The sequence below is a fragment of the Stenella coeruleoalba genome, assembly GCF_951394435.1.
Source record: "Stenella coeruleoalba genome assembly, chromosome: X".
Classification (NCBI taxonomy): Eukaryota; Metazoa; Chordata; class Mammalia; order Artiodactyla; family Delphinidae; genus Stenella; species Stenella coeruleoalba.
In genome coordinates this window covers 7,665,965-7,678,820 of record NC_137152.1, presented here as the reverse complement: position 1 = coordinate 7,678,820, position 12,856 = coordinate 7,665,965, and the positions used below count along the sequence as shown (strand labels likewise).

The 12,856-nt window shown below is 47.3% G+C and overlaps 1 protein-coding gene across 2 annotated transcripts in view; it reads right to left on the bottom strand.

Annotated features, from left to right (window-relative positions):
• Positions 1 to 1,606: 1,606 nt before the first annotated feature.
• The window catches only part of CLCN4 (chloride voltage-gated channel 4), a 76,531-nt gene continuing 65,281 nt past the window's right edge, over positions 1,607 to 12,856 (bottom strand). For both annotated transcript variants that reach the window (XM_079911474.1, XM_079911475.1), the window contains 2 exons: positions 11,889 to 12,105; positions 1,607 to 4,845 (listed from right to left, as the gene is read on the bottom strand). In XM_079911474.1, coding sequence (XP_079767600.1) covers positions 4,755 to 4,845; positions 11,889 to 12,105 — 308 coding nt within the window. In that variant the 3' untranslated portion in view covers positions 1,607 to 4,754. The remainder of the gene's footprint in view (positions 4,846 to 11,888; positions 12,106 to 12,856) is intronic.

Here is a 12,856-nt window from a genome sequence, read left to right as displayed (position 1 = left end):
GAGAACAGTATGGAGGTTCCTTAAAAAACGAAAAATAGAGCTACCATATGATCCAGCAATCCCACTCCTGGGCATATACCCTGAGAACACCATACTTTGAAAATATACATGCACCCCAATGTTCACTGAAGCACTATTTACAATAGCCAGGGCGTGGAAGCAACCTAAATGTCCATTGACAGAGGAACGGATAAAGAAGATGTGGCACATATACACAATGGAATATTAGCCGTAAAAAAGAAGAAAATAATGCCATTTGCAGCAACATGGACGGACCTAGAAACGATCATACTAAGTGAAGTAAGTCAGACAAAGACAAATATGTGATATCATGCATACGTGGAATCTAATTTTAAAAAATGATACAAACGAACATATCTACAAAACAGAAACAGACTCACAGATTTCGAAAACAAACTTACAGTTACCAAAGGGGAACGGTGGGGGGAGGGATAAATTAGGAGTTTGGGATTAACATACACACACTACTATATATAAAACAGATAACCAACAAGCACCTACTGTATAGCACAGGGAACTCTTCTACTCAGTATTCTGTAATAACCTATATGGGTAAAGAATCTGAAAAAGTGAATATATGTATTACTGAATCACTTTGCTGTACACCTGAAACTAACACATTATAAATCAATTATGCTCCAATAAAATAAATAGTTCCTTTAAAAAAAACAGAGTTCGAACATGTAATGTTTAGAAAGGTGCCAACGTTTACACAGAGTGTTACAATAAATTAAAAAAAAAACCCGCATTGGGCTTCCCTGGTGGCGCAGTGGTTGAGAGTCCGCCTGCCGATGCGGAGGACACGGGTTTGTGCCCCGGTCCGGGAGGATCCCACATGCCACGGAACCGCTGGGCCCGTGAGCCATGGCCGCTGAGCCTGCGCGTCCGGAGCCTGTGCTCCGCAACGGGAGAGGCCACAGAAGTGAGAGGCCCGCGTACCGCAAAAAAACCAAAACAAAAACAAACCGCATCGCTATGTCATCATTCCAACACCAAAAGCGAATATATCTTTTTCCCAGCACAACTAGGATGGCAAATAAATAGTTAGGACTGCGCCGGTGAAAATGGAGTCTGGTTCATGTTTCCCAACTTAGATAGACAGGCTCCCCGCTCAGGTCAACCATATTTCAAAGGTTAGAAGCTGAGTCTGATAAAACACTGCCCACGCGAAATGAAAATGAAGACATAATATAATTACTTGAAATTTAATAGTTCTCCTCCTTGGGTTTCTCACCTGTTCCAGCTCAGCATCTGAATAATAAATACAATGAATACTGAACAGATTTCGCATGTGTTGATAATTTAAGGGAACTAATTCTCACCTAAGTGAAACAAACTGCTGGAAATTTTTCAGTTTCTGTGACTTATTAGGGCCAAAAAAATATGTATTGACATGTCTTCTCCTTTATCAAGTCGTCAGGAAATGTCAAATAGAGAACTTTAAGATTGACTGGTTCTAAGGAACAGCAAACGCTGAATACAGATTTGCTCCTAGCGCACTTGCTTTTCCGTAAAAGCCACATGCACATCTGCATTCCCAGGGGATGCGCTGAAAACACAAGAAATCCACATGTCACATTCGGGATGCTTTTTATTTGCCATCTGTCCTGTAACACATTCCCTTAGTGATAGAAAAAGAGCAAGAAGTAGGTTGATGTACCTCATTACAGAACTCCTTTTCCATTATGTACTTATATTTATTTACATTAAAAAAACAATTCAGAAAGAATCCAGAAAGTTCAACGAATGTCTACAGCCTTTGGTTCTGGAAAATGAAACAAAAACAGTATTCTAAGAAATGTTGGTTTCACGTCCACATTCCAGATCTACTCATCTCGTTCAACAGATCACCAGGTAAAGTGGATGAAGTTCTACATTTGAATACAGCCAACACCTTCAGAATCCCCATCCACGTACTTCTATGAGAAAGTGTCACAAAGGGCCCAGCAGTGCGTTCCCCGTGAGTGTGTCTGAGGCCCGGGCCGGTGGCTACAGGTCAGGGCTCCAGGGAAGGCAGGCAATTGGCTCTGGCAGTGACGCCGCAAGCCCCCGATCCCGGCCTCGACCTGCCTGTCTGATGCTGGCCCTCTGAACCCCACGGACGTCTCCATGCTAAGCAATGGGGAGAGGACACAAGCCCCATCGGTGACCTCGGCCCAGAGTCAACTCTCCCCTCCCCTTCCCAGGCCTCAGCTGGAGGAGGGGGAATTCTGTGGTTTTACTGACCTTTGGCTGTCTGTTCACTGTTGCGTGTTCCCTTCTGAAGCTCCTTGTTTCGGCTAACGGGGTGTCCTGGATTATAAAAATCGAGGCTACGACTAAGACTCTTTCGAGAGCCTACATGGGAGTTAAGAAGGGAAGTACATTAAGACTTTTTAGGATTGAAAGTCCAGGAGAATCCAGCTTCACTCGCACTGTTCCGTGGAAACCTCAATAGCAACAAAACGTTAGGATCCGTTACTCAGTACTTAGGTGCTGTGAGTGAGACAACAAATTTCATTCTCTTATAGGACCAAAGATTACATTCTCTAGTATAGACTGACCTTTCCACACCGAAGTGCCTATCTGATATTATTTGGGAGGAGGCCAATTAATTACAGAAACATATTTTCCATAATTTGTCAGCGTGATCTGACTTAAACTCCTTTAAGTTTTCAGTCAGGTTAAACATATCCGTATATTTTCTTGTATCCACTAGAAGTTTCACGGAAGCCCTCTTATAGATAGGTTTTTATCCAGAATGAACATTTTTATTAGGGCTAAGAAACGATGGCATCTGACTGGGAGTTCTACGTCAAAGCCAAGAGGAGGGGTGGGGGACTATAAGGTCACAGGAGAGTGTTTGGAGGGGGTCAGTGAGAAAGAGAAGGACAATGACAGGGACACGATGACAGCGTCCAACAGAGTAGACAACACCCCCTCCCAGGAAGCAATCCCCCTTCCTTACTCAGAGAGTCTCAATCTCATTCAGCGTAATATGCCTACGTAGCTAAATATTTTCCTTCCCAGACTCACACACAGCTGGGGGCGCCATGCGACAGAAGGCTAGCCAGTGGAGGAAAGCCGAGCATCTCGGGGAAAGCTTTGCCTTCCCGACACGGACACTGCGCCTTGTCATTTGCCTCTTCCTCCCTCTTTCTGCTTAGAAAGCAGATACCGGACCTGGCGGTTCAGTGAGCATCTTGTGACTACAAGGCAGTGACCCAAAGGAGAAAGGGTAAGGATGGTAGGAAAAAACTACCAAAGACTGTGAGTCGTCGACGATACTACGGAGACAGACAGTCCTGAGTGCCCACCTCCAGGTTTCTTATGCAGCTCTTCGTTGTGTGTTCCGTTTTCTATTACTTGCAGCCAAATGCACACCTGACACATCAATATCCAATGATGAGAATGAAAAGGATGAGGTTGACTCGGTGAAAAGGGAAGAACAAAGACGAAAGTGAACGGGCAAGGGGGATCAGTCTTACAGAGATCACCCAGTGGACCTAAGAAACACAACTTCCTTCCCACGGACAAGACAGAAGTCCTGACTAAAAGAATAAATGTATTATAACGTTCAGTTCAAAGACACCCAGTGCTCAAATTGGCTGTCTCGAATTTTACTCTGTCCTTCTGCGCTTTGATTGTTAATATGAAAGTACATGCTTACACTTTAAAGCTGAATGTTTTGCACTCTACAGAGAAGAGAATGGAACAGATTTAGAATCAACTTAGCATTTCTCTTGCAACCCATTTGGAGGAGTTCCCACAGAGAACTCGTCTGCCTCACCCTCTCGGCAGCCACATTTAATAGGATCTGAGAGGAAAAAAAAGTAGTAACACTGGGTAGCCTGTTTTGACTCTTGTATATGCTATTTGGAAATTCAGCCACTACGGCAAGCTGGCAGAATATAGGACATGGCCCTTGGAAAGCGCTAGACTGATCAATATTTAAGAATGCACAGGCAACAGCAACAAATAAATGAAGCAAATGCGATGGGGATGCAAATCAATGAGGGGTATGTATACCCTCAAAATAAGCACGAATCCCTTTTCGTGGCAGGAAACAGTGCAGCACTAAATGCTCGACAGTTCATCGCGCAGTCCCAAGATGCTGGTCTTGCATAGAGAAATGATTTCTTCATACTCAACATGGCAGGTGACCCAACGTTGGTTCAGAAAGCAATGGATAAGCAAAATAACAGGCTGAATACAGGAGCCAGCAACGGCTGGTCACGAGTGAACCCACTAGCATACTTGCAGCTTTCACTACGTTCACATTTAATTTTTCTTTTCCAACAAAGTAAGTGCAAATATCTTTAATCTGATTCAGTAACATAACAGCCAAACCTCAGGAACCAATAAATAAGGACGCTGACACGCCAATACCCCTTGGCCTTTCAGACTCAAAGCTTCACCAACACCAGCCTTCAACAGGAGGGGCAAATGTTTCTTGACTCAGCAATTGTGTTCCATGTCCTTGTACAAACCGTATCATTTACACCCACCCACGGGCCCCCACAGTAGTTACTAAACTCATAACACAGCTTGAAACTCATAAGGGGTTAAAGCTATAAAATGCCTACTCGCCAATGTATTTTTTCTAAGTTTCATTCTTCTTCCCTTCCTTTTAAACAAAGCTTTTGTTTCCGCTGCCCCCAGTGCATGACCGTTCATTAGGATGACATATCATTTGTTTATTTCTTTTCAAATGACACAGTTGTATTTTTCTCAAAGAAACTGCCATCTTGTTTCTAATTAAACATGATGGATTCAGGGTCCTGGTTTGCCATCTGGGCCATATGTCTCAGAACATCCTTTTTCGTGATGATGCCAAGAAGTCTCCTGGAGAAGAAACAAAATAGAGAAAAGAGGTCAGCCTCGCAATATCGACTCATGCCTGTCCCTAATCCCCAGCGTCCTTTCCACCCGGGCACACGGAGAGACATTTCCCAGCCTCCCTTGCGGATGGGTGGGTCTAACTGAGTGAGCTCTGGCCAATGGCGTGTGGGTGGAGGTGAGAGATACCCCTCCCGACTCTCCTGCACATTTCCTCTCTCCTCATCTGCCAGCCCAAGACGGAGGAGCCAGTGAAGGACTCTGAGGTCACAGAGGACTGAATCAGGAGTCACCAGATTCAAAGACCTGGGTTCTGGAATGGCTGTGTGGTGCAAAGCCCACATCTGCTGCAACTCACACTGGATGTGAGTGACGTGGGAGAAAAATTAACCTTTATTGTGTTCGGCCACTGAGATTGCAGGCTTGTTTATTACAGCAGTAAGCCTATGATGACTAATATGCTCCCCTAAATTCCAAGACTATAATCAATTAAAAAGGGCTTACAGAAGCCATTGTCAAAACGTGACCACACCGCAGAAATTCCAAGCGTGGGGCATTTTAAGCATAAGAAATTTTAAGTATAAGATAACAATTGGTTCTATTTTTATTTATTTATTTAATTTTTTGCAGTACGCGGGCCTCACACTGCTGTGGCCTCTCCCGCTGTGGAGCACAGGCTCCACACGCGCAGGCTCAGCGGCCATGGCTCATGGGCCCAGCCGCTCCGCGGCACGCGGGATCCTCCCGGACCGGGGCACGAACCCGCGTCCCCTGCATCGGCAGGCGGACTCTCAACCACTGCACCACCAGGGAAGCCCGGTTCTATTTTTAAATCTATCTTACTGGAAGGGTAAAGTTTCATCTCTGCCCATATATGTAAATTACCTGCTCTTTCATAATTCCATGGTTTTCAACTTATAAAAACGATGCCACTTCTCAGGGATCCTGGTATAGAGACACCTATACTGTACACTGCCCAACTCCAGGGAGCACCACTGACAAACTCGACAACGTAAACAGTGCCCCTGGATCATGCCTCACTCTCGATTTTATTAAATACTTAAATAACCACCTGCTGGGGTCAAATCATGCCCCCTGGGGAAAGTGAAAGGTTTGAAAGAAGGGGATGTTTGCAAGTTCTTCAGAGAAAAGAAGTTCCATTGCCAAATTAGTTTGCAAAACGCTGCTCACCATGTCTCCATCATCCCCAGGAAGAGGAGAATAGAGAAGTAAAGGACGGCAGTCTCACCCTGGAATACTGTACGGCTATTGAAATGACAGGTTTCTACTCTGTATCTGGGTAAAATGATGATACACCAAAAAAATCATAAAACACAACTGTAATACACTGTCATTTATTTAATTGAAGCCAAACTATGAAACTCATCTCTTACTAACAGGAAGTGAACATGAAGAGGGGCCGCAAGTACCTGGAGCAGTACTCCAGTCAGTGACAGCTGGTGAAAGGGACACTGGTTAGTGAAACTGTCAGCTAGAATTCTCACTTCCTTGTCCCTGACCACACTGGACCTTAACCTTGAAAAAGCGATCGATTTCTTGTGTTAGTTTCCCCATCTATCACACCGGGGGAGACAGCAGATACTACCTCTGCCCCTCCATCTTATAGGAACATCTTCAGGTGATAGGAAAATAGCAAAAAGGGCCTTTAAAAGCATGCTAAACGAAAAGAATAATGACAATACAGATGACAAAACACTGAAAGAAAGCACCATGACTAACATGATAATCAAAAAAAAAAAAAAAGATGGGGAAAAAATGTAGCAAGCACAAAAGAATTAGAAAATCAACATTTTGCAACCCCCAATGTAATCATTAGTTTAGCCAATAATTATCGATGGATTCCAAAACCATCAGGTAAATGGTTGCTGGAAAACAGAAAATTCACATGGTCTCAAAGTATCCCTCCACAGATTACGTACAAAGAGAAAAATGTCCCCTTACTACAGAGGGCTCTGGCCATCCCCACCTCATCCCAGTGATGGAGCTTATCACCAACAAAGTCAGAAAAGCTGACATTATGACATCATCTACACTGGAACACTGCCCGAAACTCGAAACTACTTAAACCAAATCAAACCATGAGGAAGCAATCAATCAAATTCAGAATGTGGGACTACTGGTCTGGATTCTTAAAAAAAAAAAAAAAATCTATGTCATAAATATCAAACAAAAAAGGCAGGGAGCCGTTCTAGATAAAAAACAAAAGAGAAAAAACAACCAAATGCGATGTCTGAACCTTGAAGGAACTCTGGATTGAAATTTGATATGAACTAGGTATTGAGTGACATATTGAGTTACCATTAATTTTGTGTAATTATGGCTCAGTGGTTATGTAAAAGAATGTCCTTAGTCTTAGAAGATGTATGTGTCATACATAATTGGCAAAACTTGGAAGCAACCAAGATGTCCTTCAGTAGGTGAGTGAATATACAAACTGGTCCATCCAGACAATGGAATATTACTCGGCTCTAAAAAGAAATGAGCCATCAGGCCAGGAAAAGGTGTGGAGGAGCCATCTGAGAAGGCTACACACTGTGTGATTCCAACTCTAAGACATTCTGGAAAAGGCAAAATGATGGAGACAGTAAGAGGATCAGTGGTTGCCAGGAGGTGAGGGGAGGGAGGGATGAAAAGGCAGAGCACAGAGGACTCTAAGGGCTGTGAAACTATTCCTGATGATACTACAATGGTGGATACATGTCATTATACATTTGTCCAAACCCACAGGACGTACAACACCAAGAGCGAATCCTAATGTAAACAATGGATCGTAGTTAATAATAACATCTCAATACTGGCTCATCAACGGCAACAAATATAACACACAAATGCAAGACTTGACAGTAAGGGCAACAGAGAGAGGACCAGAGAGGGAACTCTGTACATTCTGCTCAATTATGCTGTAAGCCTTAAACTGCTTGAAAAATAAAGTCTATTAATTCAAGAACACAAAATTCTTAGGGGGAAGAAAGCGGTTGCCTGAAAGGGGGTGGGTGGTGAAGGAGGACAGAGCCAGGAATTGTTCCTTCCAGCTGTTTAGAGCTACTTGACTTTAACTGTGCTCATAGATCACTTCAAACACATTTCTAAAATTTATAAAAATACAGTAAAATCAAAGATGCCCCATAAAACAAGATGCTATTATACTAAACCTGCCAAGCTGAGTCTGTGTCCTGACAGAGTTAGCTTGGTCTGCTGTAACAAGGCACCATACACTAGGTAGGTGGCTTAACAACAGAAATGTATGTTCTCCCAGTTCTGGAGGCTGGAAGGCCAAGATCAAGGTGCTGGCAGGTTTGGTTTCTCCAGAGTCCTCTCTCCTGGGCTTGCAGACACCACCCTTTTGCTGTGTCCTCACATGGCCTTTTTCTCTGTGCAAGCATCCCTGGTGTCTCCTCTTTTTCTTCCTTTTTTTTTTGCGGTATGCGGGCCTCTCGCTGTTGCGGCCTCTCCCGCTGCGGAGCACAGGCTCCGGACACGCAGGCTCAGTGGCCATGGCTCACGGGCCCAGCCACTCCGCGGCATGTGGGACCTTCCCAGACCGGGGCATGAACCCGTGTCCCCTGCATCGGCAGGCGGACTCTCAACCACTGCACCACCAGGGAAGCCCCTCCTCTTCTTTTAAGGACACCAGTCCTATCAGATTAGGGCCCCACTTTTATGACCTCATTTAACCTTAACTATCTCCTTAAAGACCCCATCTCCAAAGACAGTCATATTGGAGGCTGGAGCTTCAACATATGAATTCGGGGATGGGGCGGGGGGCACACAGTTCAGTCCATAACGGTCCTTCAACTCCCTTTAAAATCAAAAAGGAATAGTTAGAAGGCAAGCAGCTTACGCTTGTAATACACCACTAAGAAAGCTGCGATCATCAGAGAAGTGGCAGCACGTGAAAAGGTGAAGCACCTTCTCATCCGCGGTGGGAGGAGTTCCGTGGCTGGCGGCCACCAACTGGCAGACACTCCCTCAGCTTAAAAGGCTCTTTTGTTCTTGCGGACATTTCTTTTCTACTTGAAAGCCTGGCTGAGGACACTGCCCTCCAGAACACCTGGGGAACACCACTCAAATTGGATGACGTCCATGTTCCTTGGTAGATGACAAGCTCCTTGATTTTTTTTTTTAAAGCCTTTTTGAGCTTCCTCCAGTTCTCCCCTCACATAGACGCTCAGTAAGATGCTGATGAAACCAATGCCGCTTTGAGAAAAAACGACTTGTTAACACACACAGACACCCTCCCATATCTATAAAGCCTGGGTTTTGTTCCCTTACAGTCATCCTGGACATAATAGCAAAAGGTCAGGCACATGCAGTCCTGACAACCCCGTCTTAAAGCTTGGTAACTATGTCTGAAAGTCAAGCTGGTTATAATGGCTCTGGGGAAACATGAATTCAGGAGCTGCCTTGGGTTCTGGCATAAATTGTGCCTGGCCTGCGACAATAAGTATCAGAAAAGAAGAAAGTTGAACATCCTCCCAAAAGGAGGCAGCATTAAATCCAGCGGGGTTTGTTAGTGGTATGAGATGTCCTACTTGATATAAATCAAGTGTTTAAACTTCCAGCCCCTTTGGGTAGCAGTTCAAGTGAACCTGTGGAATGATAAACAGTCCATCTATGACCATGAACATAATTCACATTAGAGCAGCTGGGCTCCTGTGAGAAGGCCACGCCCCAAGGCCCACCTAGCAGGGCTTGGTGGAAGCTGACACCATCTCCCCTGCTCGCTTTTTCTTTCTAGATCCTCTGTGGAGAAAATCCCAAATTCACTCTTGGCCACTGGAGGCTTCCTAGACTCTGGCCTTAGGGAGACAAAGACTTCCCTGGCTCCTGGTCTGCTTTTAGGATCACCTGGGAGCCCAGGCCCTGAGAAATCCTGCAGACAACGCGAGTCAAGGGTACGAGCTCAAGTGCTCGGCCTAGAGCAGGGAAGGCACATGGCGACGGAATACATCAAAAACGCGAGCTGGCTTGAGCCGTGCCTGCCCTGGCTCAAAGCCCGAGAAGATGAAAGTCCCCGCAAACAAGGATCTCTTGCCAGCACTAATGTATCAGCATCTGTGTTTGTTTAAAATACGTAGAGCGAGAGAGAGGGTGCGATTGTTTTCTCGCAGAACATTCGGAGCCAATTTCGACACCCAGATCTTCACAGGAAAACCTCACGGGGCTCCGTGAGGTGTGAGCGGGCGTTGAGGGCAGCATTTCCTGCCAGAACTGGAGATTCCAATGATAACTGACATTGGATTATTATTTTAAAGGAAAAGAGAAACTGCTATACACTTGAGACGACACGGCTGATCACGGTGGTATTTCTGCCGAGCGCTGGAAATTCAGGTTCATCGGTGGGCTTCAGCAGTTTGCAAAGTGGGGACCCCAACCAGCAGCAATCTCCGGGAGCTGGTTAGAAATACACATTCTCGGGCCCCCTCCCAGGTCGGAGGGGTCAGTAGCTGCAGGGGGGCCCGGCACTCTGGGTTTAACCTAGAGGTTTACTCCTCTGGGGGATTCTGACGCCTGCTTAAGTTTGAGAACCACTGACTTCCTTTAAAAACCACCAGCAGAGGGCTTCCCTGGTGGCGCAGTGGTTGAGAGTCCGCCTGCTGATGCAGGGGACACGGGTTTGTGCCCCGGTCCGGGAAGATCCCACGTGCCGCGGAGTGGCTGGGCCCATGAGCCATGGCCGCTGAGCCTGTGCGTCCAGAGCCTGTGCTCCGCAACGGGAGAGGTCACAGCAGTGAGAGGCCTGTATACCGCAAAAAAAAAAAAAAAAAACCACCAGCAGAAATGACCTCTAGCCTCAAACACTTATTTATTTGTTCCTTATTGATTGCCCCTCTCCATGTGCAAGACACACCCCAGCTGCAGTCAGAGCTAAGAAGGACACTCGTCCCATCGGCCGAGATTTCTCTGGGTCAAATGCAAATTCAGCTCCTTGCAGAGCCATGAGCAGGGCGGCAGGAGGAAAGCCCGGCACCGATGTCTCCACAGCCCATACCCCACCTCCCAGCCCCCAGCCCATAAAGGAATCAACTGGGCAGAGAATCCTAGGTTCCGCGCTACCTGGACCCAGCCAATCTCTCGCTCCACCCAAGTTTCTGAGGCCCTGGAATTTAGGGAGAGCCCCTGAGCCCAAGCACAGCCCACGGAGCACTGCACCTCTTACATCATCACGAACCTTTGCTCTCTGCAGTGCTGGTTTCCTGGTTCGTGATAACACAGAGCGAAAGCAATATGGCTGCGGCGGAGACGATGCCATGGGCCACCAAATCTCTCGGCTCTGCGATAACGTTTGAACACGTGAAGTTGTTTCGAACCGACCGATGTATTAGGGAGTAATTTGAGCATACTGTGAACCTCACGTTTGCTTATGGGTGATTTCATCCACAGGAAAGTCCAGGAGGACAGAGAAAGATGCCCCGGCCGGGAGCACCCAGGGGCATGGGAATACTCAGCCGCAGCCCTCGCGATGCCCGCTTCCACAAGCCAACTGCGGGGCTTTCTCAAGGTGAAGGGACAATAAACGGCCTTTTTGATACACTTCTCAACCATTTAATGTGTGTAAATGTCTGACCGCTTTTATGAGATTGCCATCTCTGTTTTTTTTGATCTGTCACTGACGAAGTGTTCGAGCGTCGTGCGCCTAACCCTATTTTTCTCATCAGCCCTGAGATCCTTGTTGCTCGTTTCTGCAGAGCACCGTGATGTGGAGGAAAGTGTCGTCACATCGCAACGTCACAGCAGGACAGACCGAACCTTCTCCCAGAGCCAGGACCACTGCGGGTGGCGGGGGAGCCACAGCCCCTCCCCGTGGGCTTCTCCCCTCGGACTCCACCTTCAACCTCAGGGCAGAGACAGGAGCCCCACCTGGAAGCCTGAGTCCCAAGCTCGCTGGCAACTCCTCCTCCTGGGCTCACCTACGGACATCTCTTCCGAGCACTGCCACCCACCCCCCTGCCCCGGTCCCCGCCACTCCCCCAAGGGCTGAGCCCGCGTCCCCTTCATCTTGTTCCCCCCAGGGTCCCGCCACTCACCCGCTCCGCGTCACCAGGCACTGGCGGAGCCCCAGCTTCCGGAAGATGTCCACCACCGTCTCCATGGGGGTGTGGTCCGTGACGGTGAAAGGGCTGAGGTTCAGGACGCGCCGCAGCTTCAGGGGCTGCGGGCTGTTGGCTGGCAGCTCAGGGGGCTCCTCGGTGAAGTACATGACCGAGTCGCTCACGATGCCCTCCTGCCTCTGTCTGGCGTTCTCTGCAATGGGCGAGCAGGACGGTGAGCCTCACGAGACTCCCTTGCGGAGTCCCTTCCCCCACCCCATCCCACCCCATCCCACCCCATCCCACAGCAACACGCGACTTCCCTCCCCCAGCAGCCTAGAATCCCACAGAGGAGGGGCGCGGAAGGCAGACTCTACATTCTTAACGAGGAGCTTCAGCCAAACATCTGTGAAACTGGCATCTCTCTCTCTCAAGCTAATGCTGCGCGAGACCCCCCTGCTGTGACCTGATCATTCACTGCCAAAGTCTTGCAACGCGGGCCTGACCAGGCTACTTCCTCTAGCGAATGCACTGCTTCTGCCTGGAGGCCAGGGCGCCCAGCTGGCCCAGGGCCTGCCACCCTTGCTTTCCTGACACACCTTCACCTCATCAGGGGCTGAGGTTTGACGTGAAAAGAAACCTCACTTAGCTGCCCAATGACCTTAATACATGGTTTGCTTTTTTTTTTTTTTTAACAAACTAACGTATAACTGGCCCAGATGGCATTATAAATCCTGAAAGGAACAAGAAACCAAGAGGACCATCCTAGGCTCACAGCCCAGAAACGCAGTTCAGTCTAACTATGACCCTTGGGACCAAAGAAATAACCCTAGAAAAGCTGCATTCCCCCCACCCCTTGGATCGCCTCTCTTAAATATGGGCCATTTGGTGGATTTCTCAAAGAAAGATAGTAAAACTGTTATGGTAACAATTAGCCTATTTCTATCTGTAGGCGGGCCCACGTG